This window comes from Rattus norvegicus, chromosome 5 (genome assembly GCF_036323735.1).
Source record: "Rattus norvegicus strain BN/NHsdMcwi chromosome 5, GRCr8, whole genome shotgun sequence".
Classification (NCBI taxonomy): Eukaryota; Metazoa; Chordata; class Mammalia; order Rodentia; family Muridae; genus Rattus; species Rattus norvegicus.
Window position 1 is genome coordinate 116,075,709 of NC_086023.1, and position 17,260 is coordinate 116,092,968.

The 17,260-nt window shown below is 40.5% G+C and overlaps 1 protein-coding gene across 4 annotated transcripts in view; it reads right to left on the reverse strand.

Moving 5' to 3' along the window:
• Nucleotides 1-303: 303 nt before the first annotated feature.
• The window catches only part of Cyp2j10 (cytochrome P450, family 2, subfamily j, polypeptide 10), a 34,903-nt gene continuing 17,946 nt past the window's right edge, over nucleotides 304-17,260 (reverse strand). The window contains exons 6-9 of one of the 4 annotated variants that reach the window (NM_001134980.2): nucleotides 16,782-16,923; nucleotides 9,730-9,917; nucleotides 8,877-9,015; nucleotides 304-783 (exon numbers count right to left, since the gene is read on the reverse strand). In NM_001134980.2, the coding sequence (NP_001128452.2) occupies nucleotides 605-783; nucleotides 8,877-9,015; nucleotides 9,730-9,917; nucleotides 16,782-16,923 (648 nt within the window). In that variant the 3' untranslated portion in view covers nucleotides 304-604. Of the gene's footprint in view, nucleotides 784-8,876; nucleotides 9,016-9,729; nucleotides 9,918-16,781; nucleotides 16,924-17,260 lie in introns of those variants that run through there. The other 3 variants (XM_039109899.2, XM_039109900.2, XM_063287640.1) reach the window with 3 other exon arrangements.

The window sequence follows — 17,260 nt, forward strand, 5'->3', positions numbered from 1 at the left end:
GCGATCAAGATCCAGCTACAATATTTAGATCATAGAAACTGCTTCAGTGCTGCTTGCTTTGTCTGCCTGACACCAGTGAATCATCCCTTTCTACCTGGCCTTCAGGAGAACTCAGGTGAAGAGCAAGATGAGGTAGCTATAGGCCTTCCAAATGGAAGAGTCTTCATGTCCTACTTCTGTGTCTGTCCCCACCCAGAAACCTAGTTCTAACTCTGAGGCTCTTTTTGTATCATTTCCAAATGAACCATTTCAACAGGCCAGGGGCAACTGTATGTCTACAAGAGGAAGACAGACAAAAGTTGAAAGCACACCTCTTTTAATGTGATTTATAAGTTAAATAGTATTCTTAATACACTGTATCCCTTTACATACACTTTAAAAATGAAAAGAATAATTCTTCTTTCAGCAATTTTATGAGCACATAAGTGTATACTCAGAACCAACTTGAGGGGCCGGCAGTCCAGGAATTTGATTCAGTTTCTCTACTCTAAGTTTTCCCATCTTTTCTCTGTCACCTTCATTCTGTTTCCTCCTATGTGTGTAGGCACCAGTGGTTTCAAAGGGCAAGTCATTCCTTCTTTCCTTTCTCTTTGCTTCTCCAGCATCACTGTCTGGGGACAGCACAGATGCGGTGGCTGACTGGGGCAAGGGTGAGGCCATTTCTGAACTTTAGGCTCAACGTCTCATTGACTGGAGGTTTGAAGGTGAAATTTTGCATAAGAGCAGTGAAGAAAATGAACAATTCAGTTCGAGCCAGTTGTTCTCCAGGGCAAGCTCTCTTTCCTATGGAGAAAAAACAGATGAGTCACTTTCTCAGTGTGCCTTGGGGCTGGAGTCCCCAACTTCCTCCCGCCAATCTTGAACAGACTCTGGAGGTTTTTTTTAGCTGAGTATGTTTAACATCTTCTTGGTTTGGCCATTAGAGTCCCATTCAAGTTGCTATTACTTGACATTTAGCATAACAATATGTTGCAGTCTAATGTTTTCAGTTTGCCAGCCCAGAAAATTGTTATTTCCCTAGGTGTCCTCCTTCTTTGCACTGAATAATAATGGATAGAAGGTGATACCTGAAGTTAGACTCCAGAGACCCAAATAACCCTATTAAAAAATGGGGTACAGAACTAAACAATGAATTCACAGCTGAAGAATATCGAATGGCTGAGAAGCACCTAAAGAAATGTTCAACATCCTTAGTCATCAGGGAAATGCAAATCAAAACAACCCTGAGATTCCACCTCACACCAGTCAGAATGAATAAGATCAAAAAGTCAGGCGGCAGCAGATGCTGGCGAGGATGTGGAGAAAGAGGAACACTCCTCCATTGTTGATGGGATTGCAAACTGGTACAACCATTCTGGAAATCAGTCTGGAGGTTCCTCAGAAAATGGGACATTGCACTACCTGAGGACCCAGTTATACCTCTCCTGGGCATACACCTAAAAGATGCTCCAACATACAAACAAAGACACATGTTCCACTATGCTCATAGCAGCCTTATTTATAATAGCCAGAAGCTGGAAAGAACCCAGATGTCCTTACACAATGGAGTAGTACTCAGCTATCAAAAACAATGACTTCATGAAATTCATAGGCAAATGGATGGAGCTAGAAAATACCATCCTGAGTGAGGTAACCCAATCACAGAAAAACACACATGGTGTGCACTCATTGATACACTTATTAGCCCAAATGTTCAAATTACCCACGATGCAATGCACACATCACATGAAACTCAAGAAGGATGACCAAAATGTGAATGCTTCACTCACTCCTTTAAAAGCAGAACAAAAATATCCATAGGAGGGGATAGGGAGGCAAAGTTTAGAGCAAAGACTGAAGGAACAGCCGTTCAGAGCCTGCCCCACATGTGGCCCATACATACACAGCCACCAAACTAGAGAAGACTGATGAAGCTAAGAAGTGCATGCTGACAGGAACTGGATATAGATCTCTCCCAAGAGACACAGTCAGAGCATGTCAAATACAGAGGCGAATGCTAGAAGCCAACCACTGAACCAATCCCTGTTGGAGGAATTAGAGAAAGGACTGAAAGAGCTAAAGGGACTTGCAACCCCATAAAAATAACAAGGCCAACCAACCAGAGATTCCAGGGACTAAACCCCTACCCAAAGACTATATATACATGGACTGACCCTTGGCTCCAACTGCATATGTAGCAGTGAATAGCCTTGTTGTGGCACCAGTGGAAGGGGAAGTCCTTGGTCCTGCCAAGGTTGAACCCCCAGTGTAGGGGATTATTGGGGAGGCAATGAAGGGGGGTAGATTTGGAGGGGAACACCATTATAGAAGTAGAGGGGTAGGGATTAGGGGGCTGATGGCTAGGAAACAGGGAAAGGGAATAACATTTGAAATGCAAATAAGAAATACCCAATTTAATAAAAATGGGGGAAAAAAGGTGATACCTGGGCAAGAAACATTCTAACAAGTCTGGGAGTTGTTGCTCAAAGTCACCTCACACCAGATACACATGAACACTGTAGTTTTCAGTGTTTGTAGTAATATGTATATTTGTGTTTATATCCATTGTTGTACCTGTCTTCTCGCCAGTCTCTCTAATGAATATCTGAATTCACTTGGGCAGCCTCTATGATCCAGGATAACACTAGCACTCCACTGTTCTCTTCCTCAGCGAACATCCTTGTCAAGTATCCCAACAGAACTGAAGCACTCCATCCAGTCTCTCACCCATGTTTAATCCCATCTTTGTGTGGATGTGTTTGTGCATATGTGAGTTCATTATGTGTACTCATGTGTGTATACATGTGTGGATACCAGAGAACAGACATAGGTGTTCATCCTCAAGTGCCATACCCACCTCCCCAACCCCCTGCCAACTTTTACAGATAGAATCTTAAGTCTTCAGAACTTGTGAACGTAGCCTGGCCACTGAGTCCCAAGGAACTCTCCCTTCATGTTCTAGGATTATAAGCATATGTTACCATGTTCCACTTTTATATGAGGTCTGAAGATCAAATTATGTTCTACGCTTTCAAGGAAAGCAAGAACTTTACCAAAGGAGATGTCTACTCTGCCACCAAGTGATTTCTTTCTTCCGCAATCATACATTTTTGACTGAAAAAAGTCAGGAAAAAATTTATAAAGAGTATGACAAGAATCCTTAAATGATTACTCAGACAAAACAATTATTAATATTTGGACATATTTTCCATCCTTCTCATGGGGTTTCCAACAGGAACATGGTAGCAGGAATGACAGCATGGATCATTCTCTGCAGGCTAATACATAAGGAGCTACATTGGCTTTCAATGAGATTAAACACTCTAGAATTTTCTGATATATGATTATTTCTACTTCATTATCTGCCTAATACATAGTAAACATAAATGTGTTACTATGATGATGCCAGTGTCATGTGTTACATCTGTGTTTTTTGCTATTGTGTTTCAATCATCTCTGTTCTCCTCAGACTCCTCCTGTTACCTGTCATGAATAACATGGTTAGCAACTTAGGAAATTCTTTAGATTCTCCTGTAGGAATCCACATACTGTATGCAAAGTTAGGTCCCAGGGTTGCCCAGTTCAGCCACTGGGACAGGGCCAACAGGGCATGGGCCTCCACCAGTGCTGATGGCTTCTGTGGGCAAAAGGCTTGTTTGTATAATAATGTATATATTTTTATAACCCTTCTTCAAGGAATGCCTCCCTGTTAATGCTAATGAGTCCATGATAATCAGAGAGAGCGTGAGTGTGGAAGGAAAAGACATGGCCAGTATCTCAGCAAAATGGTAAATGCTGGGACTTTCAGGACAGTTAGTTCATGAGGTCATGGAAAAGAACTCTAGAAATATATATATATTATACACACACACACACACACACACATATATAATTTTCCTCAAAATCTAAGGATGTAATATAAATTATATGAGGGGCTTCACAAATCTAAAGAAAGAGAAGCAGCTGTTCTATGAACCAATTTGTCAGATTCAAAGAGAGGCAGATACAAATGTAGGCAGATTCCTGAGTTCAAGGTCATCCCAGAATAGAAGGAGTTTACGTCCAGGTCCAGGCATGGTAGAAGTAGTAATTTCAGGTCAGGGTCCCACCCAGTTAGCTTATAGTCTGTGCTTATAAGAGGCCAGCAGATGTCTGAATTCTTTTGCAATGTGAAAAAAAAAATGTATACTTGTTGCATTCTAAGAATTAAGGGGCTGGGGTCATGAGATGCTGATTCATAGGAATAATCAAAAGGAAATCTAGAGTGAATGACTGGACTGATGTGAAAAATAGAAGACTAGGCTTATAACCTACAAGAGAAGAGCTATCAGATAATTTTTTTTAGAATAGCAAGAAAGAACTTCTTGGAACTGTTTCGAGCAGAAAATAAAGAGAGAACTGTTCGAAGATGTCCAGAGGAAGCAGAGCATAGAGAGAGGAGTCTGGAGAGCTTTCTTGAGTAGAACATAGGCCACCAGCTTGGACTCACTATTTGACTTCAAGTCATTCATTTCCTCTGCTCCCAGACACTCCTCTCAGAAGCCCTCTCCAAGCTGAGGCTGACCCTGGCACAGGGTTAGTGACATGACCTGTGGGCAACCCCTCTGTGATTGTGACTAAACTTCTCCTCTTCATGAAGCTAAGCCTTTCTCCTTTGGCAATGAAGTGAAATAGTCTCTTTCTTCCTGAACATGGCTGGGTAGTTGGGAACTTGTTTAGCCTGAAGCATGAAATTAAAGCTTGGCTTATGAGACAAGCAATCCTGATTACCATGTGTTTTAGGTACAAATGGCTCCCATAAGCTCATAGATTTGAATGCTTAGTCACAAGACAGTCCTACAAAGCTGGGGTCTGTCTGTGAGATGATTGGCATGTATGTCATAGAAGTGAGAAGAAAATCCTGTCCTGAGCATTTAGGGTAGCATCCAGTTTGTTGGCACATGCCACGTGGCAAGGCTGCTTCTTTGTGAGTTGCTGCGTCTTCACATGGCCATCACTCCAGCTTCTTCAGTCTAATACTTGGGCTTTCTCCAATTCTGTGGAAGACATTTAGGCTTTCTGGGGACAAGTTGCATCATATGTCCCCCTTATCTCAAAGTTCTCAGGGTACGTGGACTGGGCAGCATAGTTACCAACTTGTCTTACTCTCCAAATTACCGAAGGCAATTTTGTCATTATGCACCAGTGACTGAGTAAATAAGACTAGTAATAATAACACATGCTGGTGAGAGAGCCTGTTCCTAGATCATCCTGATCAATGTTAGTGTCAGCTCTTGCGAGAGAATTTCTTTCTGTTTTTCTTTCTCTTGGCCTCCCTTTTTCCTTATTTCTCTCTATGAAGGGCTTATTGTGTAAAGCACCCTTGAGCATACGATCCTCAGTGTTATAAAGTTGAATGGACCTGGGGATGAGCAGGAAAGCCTAGGCCTCTATGACCCGGGCTTCAGTTTCTGTCTTCAGGTGCCTGCTTTGAGTTCCTACCTTGATTCCCTTCAGTGATGTACTGTGATCAGGAATTATAAGATAAACCCTTTCCTCCTCAAGTTACTTTTTGGTCATAATTTTTATCACAGCAATAGCAAGTAACCAACATGGCATTTCAGTGACTGAGGAAGACTGGAATTTTGGAATAATTGGTAAGATAACACTTACATTTGAACAGACCCCACCCCTACCCTTGGAAAAACTCAAGCTGAAGCCTTCACTAATGTCTCTCGTAGTATCAGTGAAGCATACATGTTTTCAGGGCTCATATCTGATCTTTCCCTGTAGAATTCAGTCACTCGACTGGGAAACTTGAATGATATCACAGTATTCACCTAGACCATGCAACCTGAATGGACGCAGGTTAGCTTTGCTCATTTGTTGACAAGGACTTCCACTGCAGGCTTGGTTGACAATTGTGACACTATTAAGAAGTGGTGCAATATTAAGTAGGTATGTGCCTAAAGTCATTTGAGCCAGGTCCCTAATGGAATATCCACAATCTGGTAGCACCTTTTCCTTCTTTTCTGGCAACCATAGGTTGTCATGTTCTTCAGCCATACACATCTAACAAATGCTCGCTATCACCGCAGGTGCACGCAGGCCACATGTCCTGCTGACCACAGACTGAGACCACCGAAATGATGAGACAAACAAAACTTCCTCTTAAGAGGTTGTTCGTCTCAAATATTATATCAAGGTGGGTAAGCTGAAAAACGCAGCCTGGACTAACCCCCACCCCTGCAAACCAGAAAAATGACCTACTGATTGAATTAAAAGGATTAACCTAGGCTATCACCAATGGTCTTCACTAGCCCTGACCATACGTTCTAGGGCACCACTTATAAATTTTTAAAAACCTCTTATTTCATATTATATAATTTACTTATACTAAAATAATTATATTAATCAATATTAACTATGTTAATAGATCTGAAGCTATCTATTAATTGTTGACTACAGCACACGAGGGCATAAATCAGGACAACATGTAAATGTATGATTTAGTTTCCTATCTTCTGTGATAATATATAAGTCACAATAATATAACTGGTTTTCTTTTCCAAGAGAAAGAAGCTGCCTAACGTAACAGCTCCAGGGACATTGGCTTTATAACATCCTAGAAATGGTGAAGGAAAACAGCTACACATCAAATATAGGGCAGTAATAGAAAATCCAGATTGCTGCTTTGTCAACCCTGAGTCTTTCAGGTTTGCCCCTTCTGGTTCCCATTGAGCACTGAGCATGTAACTGAACTTACTCACCTCTATCAGGAAGAAATGTTGAAAGCAAAACATCTGACTGATCTCTCGACCCCCCCCCCCCATCTTGATATTTGCACTGGGTCTTCACAGATTTCCCAAAGATTGTAGGACTTACTTTCCTTCAGATCTGGGGGAGGTCTTCTTGCTTTTATAGCTCACCAGAAGTCATGCTCATTCGTGAAAGTCCAGGCATAGATCTTACCAGGCCTATGTGCTTTTACTTTGTCTCTAGGAATCTTTAGCAACACCATTTGAATGGCCAGTATAACATGTATGTCACATTAACCCAGATTAGCTAAGTCACTTACTGACTTGAAAACCACTATAGATAACATGCTTTTATAAATAATATAGTATTGAATGCTTATCATACAGAAAAATTCTAACTAATGCATAGAACTTTTGGAATTGTAAGGTGGGGAGGTTAGATATCATGTATATCTAGTAGAGAAAGAAAGAAAATAGGAGTGAAAACTCAATCCTGATCAATTTTGCCAATTGTTTGGGCACATGGTCTTGAGTGAGAAAAAGCTCTCCTGTAACCTGGAGTTTGTTTATAAGATTAAATAAATACTAATCCTCCTTTTCTATTGGATTACTAACATCTACATTACCTTGGTTGTCCGATATAATTTGTGTGCTAATGGACCCTCTAGTTAAGAGGGAGCAATGCAACTGTCAGTAGCAAAGCATCAGTGGTGCTTTCTATTTATAGCTGCTGTAGGCAGGAGAACATTTTAAAGAAAATGAGATATGAATCCTCTTCAGGGAAATGATTTTTTGCAATATTGAGAGATTGCATGTATGCAGGCCTCACCTGGCCTAGAGGATCAACTTCCTGTGAAAGCCATGGGGATATGGCTAGCTTTCCTTTCACTGCAGACCTAGGAAACAGATCACTGAAAAGGAGTCACATTCTAGATTTTCAGGATCTGACTCAATGACTGAGCATAATTAGAAGTGAAATATACCACAGAGATCTTGAACTGTAATTCAAATCTTTTAAATTGTTTTGTGAACAGGAAGACTGGACAGAAGTCCAATATCTGAGGGCTTTCCTATTAATGTGAATTGTGAAAGGTCAACAAAGGTGCCTCAGAAGCACAGGGAAAGGCAATGGGAGGAGAAGCAGTACCAGGCAGGCACTCCTAGCCCACAGTTTGCCAGTGTGGCTCCTGGGCAGCATTTAGTCACCTTCTGGAGGCAGTGTTAGGAAACACAAGCTTCAGTGTGAGAAAATCTTATGGATATTGAACTCCAGATGTAGTATTTTTGGCTAGGTCTTTGTCTTTATTTCAGAGGTGCTCACTGACTCTAGCTTGAAAGGCTGCAGTCGGACACATGCTCCAAGAGGGAGTGCTGCAACATCACCTATCCCATTATGTCATTCATGCTCACACATATGTGCTTTTACATGTAATACATGGTTAATTATTGAACTAAGGAACTGTAAAAAAATTTGAAAATAGATGTGCAATATAGCTGTAAAACATCAGGGCATTTGATACAAGCTCAAAAATTGTAAAACTGAAAGTATCTGTTCATAATTGGCTAGAAAAAAACACAAGAGAGAGGGTCATCACTACATCCCTAATTATGAATATCAAATCACAGAAGACAAATATGTCTAATTATAATTTTAAAGGTGTGATTAAGGTCATAAAAGACAAATGTCTTACCTGTTCAAGGAGTAGGAGAACCCAGTTACAACTATTGTTTGATTATCCCATCATAGTGAATTGGTAGCCCCTTACACATATAGCATCCCCACTCCTCCCCATAAGATCTAAGATATTTACCTTTGAGCACAAATTACTTAGAAAGTATTTGGTTATTTAAAGACTTTGAAAAGAAGGCATATATTTAGATTATATTATGGCAAGGAGTCAGAGAGTTTGTACTCTCCAGATTTGTGGAGAACAAAACAACAGAATCCAAAATTTCCACCAGAGGCGAAGGAGAGCAGGAGAGAGAGAGAAGGCATGAAGCAGTTCTAGGGCCAGAGAACACTGGGCTGCAAACAACACCTTGGGGCTGAACAAGGTGAGGCCATTAGGAGAGGCTCAAATTATAGCAGAGAACTCTAGGTATGAGAGAAGGGAAGGGATGAATAGGATTCAGACCTGTTTCCTTTTCATTACTACTCACCCATTGAGAAAGGCAGGAAAGAGTCTCTCTTCTTAAACTGTCCATTTTCCAAAAAGTGCTCTGGGTTGAAGGTGTCCGGGGTGGCCCACTCTTTGGGGTCCCTGTGAAGACCAGTCAAATTGGTCAGAATTGTGGTGCCCTAAAGGAGAAAGCAAAGATTCAAAAAGTATGAATTGTGGAACACATTAAGACAAGGGATAGGGGTTCCCAATACCCCATTCTTGTTCATACCATAAGTTCTCTACCAAATCCCATCCTTAGTCAAAACACTGATGGACTGTGTGGCCTTACAATATTCCAGGGACATTAGATTTTCTTTATTACAAAGTGCTGGCCTGTGGAAATAGGTCAGCATATACTTAGGGAAAAGACATGTGACCATTGACGGGAAGATAATGGAGAAAAAAGGTATCAACAGCCATTTCCTACAGTGAAGACCATGGAAGTTCTACAAAAGAAAATGCTGTGTCTCCCATCTCTGCTTCTCTATTCTTAGGGGCCCCAGTATGGAGCTCCTGAACCCACTTCCTTAGGTTTAGGAACACATCACACCAAACATGCAGAGTAGGCTAGCCCAGCCCATCAGATTCCCTGGCATGGTGCCTGGAGTCCCCAGAGTGTGACTTTACCACACACTGACTTGCCCACCCCATTCTATACCTGAACCATTCTCTCAATTCTGTCTGGCCACTGGTTCTCACTGCCACTGTAGAGCAGGAATAGTGCCCACATTCTGTTATGAATATCTTTCTTCCATTCCAGATGACTTCTTTGGGGGCAGGACTATACGTTTGTCTTCCTCACATAATGCCAAGGATATGCTGGAGGTCAGAAGCTAAGAATGCAAGGTTACCTTAGGCAGGTGGAATCCAGCCAGTGTGCTATCAGCTGTCATTTCCCTGGGAACATTCAAGGGGATGATGTTGCCCATCCTCAGAACCTCATGGATGACAGCATTGGTGTAGGGCATGGCATCTCGGTCACCTGTGCTTGGCTGTCTCCTATGGCCAATTACTCTGTCGATCTCAGAGTGTACTTTTTCTGCAAGAAAACAGGGGCTTCTGTTAACTTTAAAATTTAATGCTTTCTTCTGAAGACTAAGAAATTGTCTCTAAGATGTTATTTTCTTACATTTCACCCAGTGTTCTATTTACAAAGAAACACCATGTTGTTGGTTTTTTTTTTTTTTACCTTCTCAAAGAACTGTTTTGAAAGACGGTCAATTCTAATTTTCTTTGTGCTTACAACATAGTCACAGCTTTCAACCTACTCAGAACTGAATCTCTGTGATCAGCATGGCTAAACCCATAGCAGCAACAAGTTAGGCTTCTGCAAATAAGTTCACTTCACCTACTTGTTTATAAAAAATGAAAGCTAAGTTTTCAGAATTTGATATTCTCAGATATCTACTTTCAAGGCATCAAGAGATTTTATTTTAATGTGATATCGATTAATCTGTAATCTGATAATTGATAACCAAGTTTTGCTGTGTCCTAGTGTCTGGCTAGGAAGGAATCACTTTTGTTTCTGTTATTTTTAAAATACATTTTAAAGTATTCTATATTTTTTTATTTGTGTGCACTTGCGCATGTTCCAAAGTGAAAAAGTGAAGTTGAGAGGTAAATTTGCAGGGGTCAGTTCTTTTCTTGTACTATCTGGGTTCTGGGGATTGAACGAAGGATGGTGGGCTTGTAGCCAGTACCTTTATGTGATGAATCATCTCGTTGGCCTGTCTGATATCTCTTTAAAAGTCACTAATGCAGTTCACAAGGCTAATCACTTCCTAACATCACTCCATTGGTAACTGAACTTCACAAAATTATTTCAATTACTGATTTACTGTAGACTGCGCTTTCCTAAGGAGTTGCATCAGAGTGGAAGGTACATTTCGAATGCTTAGTAAACATTGCTGCCATTGTTGCTGCTGAAGCTACTTATACACTTGCAGACTCAGTTTCCTCACCTGACTTCTAAGAATAAATAGGGCTTATTTTAAGAATGTTTTGATAATTATATGAACTAATATAAGCATAACAAGGAGTTATAACTCCTTTATAGTTTCACCACTTTCTATCTTAACAGAGATTCTACTGTTGTCCAGCTAAGAAAATTCATTTCTAAATTTCTTTCAGAGTCAGTGTGAGCATGTGACTAAGTACTTCCCAGAAATATGGAAGTAGACATTATGCTTTAATTTGTGCCAAGTTCTGAAAAGATGGCTCCCTGCTTCCTTCCTCTGTTCCTTGTCTGTGGATACAAAAGCAGTCCTCATGGAATTCAGTTTAGAGCTCACTTCCTGCTAACTCAGTAACAATAAACCTTTTACAGGATATAGTTTATAGAGTTTTCTTCTGTGAGAGAAATAAACGTCCATCAGTGTTCTACCACCCACAAATTCTTAATTGGGGATGTGCATACAACCAAAAATATTACCATGATAGCCATTTTTTTTTTTCAGAGCTGGGGACCGAACCCAGGGCCTTGCGCTCGCTAGGCAAGCGCTCTACCGCTGAGCTAAATCCCCAACCCCGCCATTTTTTTTTTTTGAGGTAGAGCCTACCTTTGTAGACAAATAACCTCAAAGTTGTCCTACTTCTGCCTTAGACTTCCAAGTATTATAAATAAATGTTTTCCACCAACTGTAGATCACCATAACAATTTTAAGGCTACAAATCAGAACTATTAAGTATACTCATGTGGCTGTGTATGTAAATGTTAACACACCGTTATTTGGAACTGAAATTTAATGTCCACTAAGTATGTTCAGTATTCCCCTACCCGCATTCCACATTTTGTCTCAAGGAAATTAACTATTTTAGATAACTCTTTTGAGTGGTTTAGGACAGTTTGTACAATTTTGCAATTGGTTACAAAACTTAGAACTGTGTCCTAAAAGCTCATCTATGCTAGAATACTTATCAAAACTTCTTTTCCTCATGACTGACTTGTGTTTCTAGGTCATGGATGTCATTCTTTATCCATTCACAGTCCACCGATGCTCTGGTTAGTCCTATCTCTTGATTATGGAGCATAATGCAAAATAAACATGGGTGCAGTAAATGTCATGTAAATCTACTGATATTCTGGAGCCTTTGATATAGAAATCAAATCTGATCCACAGTAGCTTTCATGGTTTGTAAAATGTAAATGTTCAGGCAGACATGCATTTTAAATTATAACCCAATAAGCATATTGTAGAAGTTTGAATAAAAATGTTTCCCATAGGCTCGGGGAATCTGGACACTTCCTTCCAGCTCTTGGTATTGTTTGTGGAAGATAGAGAATCTTTAGCAAGTGTAGTTTTGCTGGAAGAATGTTGTCACTGATGTCAGTTTTGAATAACTTTCTGTTTCCTGTGTATAGTTGAGATGTTATTTTTGGTTTTGCTCTGGCTATCAGCTGCCAAGCCTTCCCCACTTTTATGGAGTCTCTTCTTGGTACCATAAACCAAAAGAATCTTTTCCTTCTGTTGACTACTTTTGGTCATGAGTTTTATCCAGTCATAGAAGAGTAACTAATGCAGAAAATGATAAAAAGAAATGGGGTTGCTGCTCTGGGAAACCTAAGCATGTTAGGTTTTTTGTTTTTGTTTTTGTTTTTGTTTTCATCTTTATTAAATTGGGTATTTCTTATTTACATTTCAAATGTTATTCCCTTTCCTGGTTTCCAGGCCAACATCCTCCTAACCCCTCCCTCTCCCCTTCTATATGGTGTTCCTCTCCCCATCCTCCCCCCATTACCGCCCTCCCCCCAAGAATCCCGTTCACTGGGGGTCCAGTCTTGGCAGGACCAAGGGCTTCCCCTTCCACTGGTGCTCTTACTAGGCTATTCATTGCTACCTATGCAGTTGGAGCCCAATGTCGAGAGGCAAGTGCAGGAACCTAAGTAACAGAAACCAAGACTGCTTGGAATCATCAGAGACCAGTTGTTCCCTCAAAGAAAATACTGGATATCCAAATAACCAGAAAACTAAGATTTAGATTTAAAATCACATTTTATGATGGTGATGGAAGATTTTAAGAAGGTCATAAATAACTCCCTTAAAGAAATGCAGGACAACACAAGTTAACAAGTAGAAGTCCTTAAAGAGGAAACACAAAAATCCCTGAAAGAATTACAGGAAAACACAACCAAACAGGTGAAGGAATAGAACGAAACCATCCAGGATTTAAAAATGGAAATAGAAACAATAAAGAAAGCACAAAGGGAGACAACCCTGGAGACAGAAAACCTAGGGAAGAGATAAGACTTCATCCCAGGGATGGTTTAATATATGGAAATCATCAATGTAATTCACTATATAAACAAACTCAAAGATAAAAAACACATGATCATTTCATTAGATGCTGAGAAAGCATTTGAAAAAATTCAACACCCCTTCATGATAAAAGTCCTGGAAAGATCAGGAATTCAAGGCCCATACCTAAACATAGTAAAAGCCATATACAGCAAACCAGTAGCTAACATCAAACTAAATGGAGAGAAACTTGAAGCACTCCCACTAAAATCAGGGACTAGACAAGGCTGCACACTCTCTCACTACTTATTCAGTATAGTTCTTGAAGTCCTAGCCAGAGCAATTGGACAATGAAAGGAAGTCAAAGGGATCCGAATTGGAAGGGAAGAAGTCAAAGTATCACTATTTGCAGATGATATAATGGTATATTTAAGTGACCCCAAAAGTTCCACCAGAGAACTACTAAACCACTTCAACAAAATTTCTGGGTATAAAATTAACTCAATCAAATCAGTAGCCTTCACCTTCTCAAAGGATAAACAGCTGACAAAGAAATTAGGGAAATGACACTCTTGACAATAGTCTCAAATAATATAAAATATCTTGGTGTGACTTTAACCAAGCAAGTGAAAGATATGTATGACAAGATCTTCAAGTCTTTGAAGAAAGAAATTGAAGAAGATCTCAGAAGATATGGATATGGAGGCAAAGTTTACAGCAGGGACTGAAGAATGGCCATTCAGAGCCTGCCCCACATTTGGCCCATATATATACAACCACCCAAACTAGAGAAGACTGATGAAGCTAAGAAGTGCATGCTGAAAGGGACAGGATATAGATCTCTCCTGAGAGACACAACCAGTGCTTGTCAAATACAGAGGTGAATGTTAGCAGCAAACCACTGAACTGAGAATGGGACTCCCTTTGGGGGAATTAGAGGAAAGATTGAAAGATTCTGAAGGGGCTTGCAACTCCATAAGAACAACAATGCCAACCAACCAGACTTTCCAGGGATTAAACCACTACTGAAAGACTATACATGGACTGACCCTGGGTTCCAACTGCATATGTGGTAGAGAATAACCTTGTTGGGGCACCAGTGGAAGGGGAAGCCCTTGGTTCTGCCAAGGTTGGACCCCCAGTACAGGGGAATGTTGGTGGTAAAGGGGGACTGATGGGAGGAAACACCCATATGGGGAGGGGAAAGGAGAGGGGATAGTGGTCTTGTGGACAGGAAACTGGGAAAGGGAATAACATTTGAAATGTAAATAAAGAAATATATCTAATAAAAATTCATTAACATTAAAAAAAGACTATGGGGACTTTTAAATTAGACTAAATGCATTTGCATCATGACATACCATGCGTCTATAGAGAACAATGGCCCAAATGAAGAGGATTAGTTGAGAAATGTCTGTACAGGCTCTAGTATTTAAACACTTAGTTCTTGGAAGTGGTTTGGGAATCCGTGGATCCTTTAGGAATTAACTCCTTGATGGAAGAAGCATGCCACTGGGGATGGCCCTGCGGGTTCTATCCCTGCCCTACTTCCAGTTTGCTCTTTGTTTTATGTTTGCAGTTGAGATGTGATGTCTCAGCTTCTTGGTCACTGCCATACATCCTGCATAGTTATAGACTGTCAGTTGTTATCTCTCCAATCTAGAAATCGGTTTTGGTTGTACTGTTATATCACAGCAACAGAATTGTAGGTAACAAACACTTAAAAATAAATAGATAAAAATACATACATTTTACATCAATAAAGAAAAAAGCCTGGTGATCAAAGAAAGCTCAATAAATAAAGTGATAGCTATGCAAACATGAGGATCTGAGTTTGCTCCCTAGAATCCATTTAAAAAGATTTCAGGTGTGGTGGCATCTACTTCTATCCCAGTACACTAGGGAAAGGCAGAGACAGACAGATTTCTGTGGCACACTGGCAAGAGAGTCTTTTTTACTTGGTGAGATTGAGACAGTGAAAGATCCTGTCTCAAAAAGTGGATGGAGTTGAAGAAATGACCATCTGATCTTTACTATAAGGAAGACATTGAGATCACTACTCTTGTTTTCATCTTAGGGAAAATATTTGGTTTTGAAAGGAAAATTATACAAATTTAAGGTTTAAAAATATAAAAATATAAAATTAAAAGAGTAAGCCCCAAAAGCCACAAACTCAGGGCTAAGCCCTGCCGCCAGGAATAGCAGGCCATAAAGATAAAGAAAAGGAATGAAAAACCACCTCAGGCTATCAAGGACTGACCCATAAACCATCCACAGACATCCCCCCAGCTTACTCAGAGTCATACTTTAACCAGATGTCCTCCAGACCCTGATAAGCCCCTACTTGTGCTTTTCAGCCATTGTGTCCTGCAGAGAGCATTCCAGGAAACCGGGCAGCCCAAGCCTAACCAGAGGTGTTTCAAATACAGATGCTTCATCAATTCTGACAAACTTTTAAAAATAATGAGGACCTGAAGACCCTACCCTTCTCCTGATTTAGTAGCTCTCTTCCAGGAACCAGGGGGCCATGAAACCTTCTGGCGCCCCCTTATCTCCTGGAGCCATAAAACAATCCTGTAACTTGTGGTGCCTTCCCCTTTGACATCCCCCATCCCCTGGTGCTCACAGCCTCTGCCTTTAAATACTCTTTCTCCCAGCCTCTCGGGGTCGACACCTCTGTCTCCTACATGTCGGCCCGGAGATCTCTGTAATAGGTCTCCGTAATAAACCTCGCCTTTGCTTATTACATCCAAAATGGTCTCTCTGTGTCTGGGGTCCACGATTTCCCAAGACTTGAGTAAGGGTCTCTCTGTGTGGGATCTTTCAGTTTGAGTGTGCTATAGTATCTTTATCCTTCACTCATAAACTATTGCCTAAATTTTTAAAAAACTGTTTCAGGACATGAAAATATTCTTATCTTTCATGTGAAAAACTTTTCTATAATCCACAGGAATAAAAATGATGGGATCAGCCACTCTTTTTGAAAGACTGAAAATTCCCATGGAGATGTAAAGAATATGCACAGCCCGTCATGGGGAGCATGGCGTAAACTCTCGGGGGAGAACATGGAAGCAGTTTACTAGGCAGTAAATTCTTTGCAGATTTGACAACATTTTATGGGGTAGTATCTGAGAAAATTCTTCTGGAAGCTCAAGAAATTGGGATAGTACATTTTTGGTAGATGGGAAGCCCAATATTGTACAGAGAGGCAAAATTAGGGCAATGCCAATGGCGAAAATGTAATGTAGAGAGGCACCATGCAGAATGTGTGTGGTTGAGTCTGGACAGCAGAGGTAACGTCAATAGGATGCCAGGTATCAGAGTGAAGTATCTTGGTGATATCCATGACAAAATGAGAAGGCACTGCTGGAAAGGAAGGACTTGGTGGATTTTTCCTTGCACTTTCCCTCTTTGCTGGAAACTATCACAAGGGCAGCTGGCTTCTCTATTTGACCCTAACTGAAGATCCTTTAAAGCACAGAGTATGAAGTCTGCACCCATGACTCATCACAATTCTGACAGGACATGTGAAGGCCATGCCTGTTCTCCAAAACAGCTCATCTCACAGCTGTTTCATTTCTTTCCACACCACTATTCTGGCCCCATCTAAACAACAACTTTCAGAAGCACCATTTTCCCTGCTCTAGGCACATCCAGCCCATGCTCACCTTGTACTTCTGGGTTTGTAGTTATGTAGAGCAGAGACCAGCGCAGTATGTTAGATGTTGTCTCTGATCCAGCAAAGAAGAGGTCCAGGGTGCTGTAGATGAGGTTTTCTTTATTGAAACTTGTAGTAGTCTTGTCTCGGTACTAGAGAAGACAGTTTGCTTTTTTTTTCTTTATTTTAGTTTTAAGATTTGTGATTATCTCATTAACAGAATTTAAAAACTGGAAACCAAATTTAGAAGGAACCTTTCTAAATGATATTCCCTTTCCTCTCATTGGAGAGTGGTGTGCCCATTCAAGTGAGAGCTTGATCAAAAGCACTTGACAGTGAAAAATCAGAACAATTGTTCTTTTATGACTCTAATTTTATAAAAGCCTTTAGTAAAAATGGGAATTATTGGATACAGAAAGAGCTTTTTTTTAAATTTTTTTGCACTTATCAGTTACATCACTAAGTCACAGAATGGCCTAGAGTGCTCAA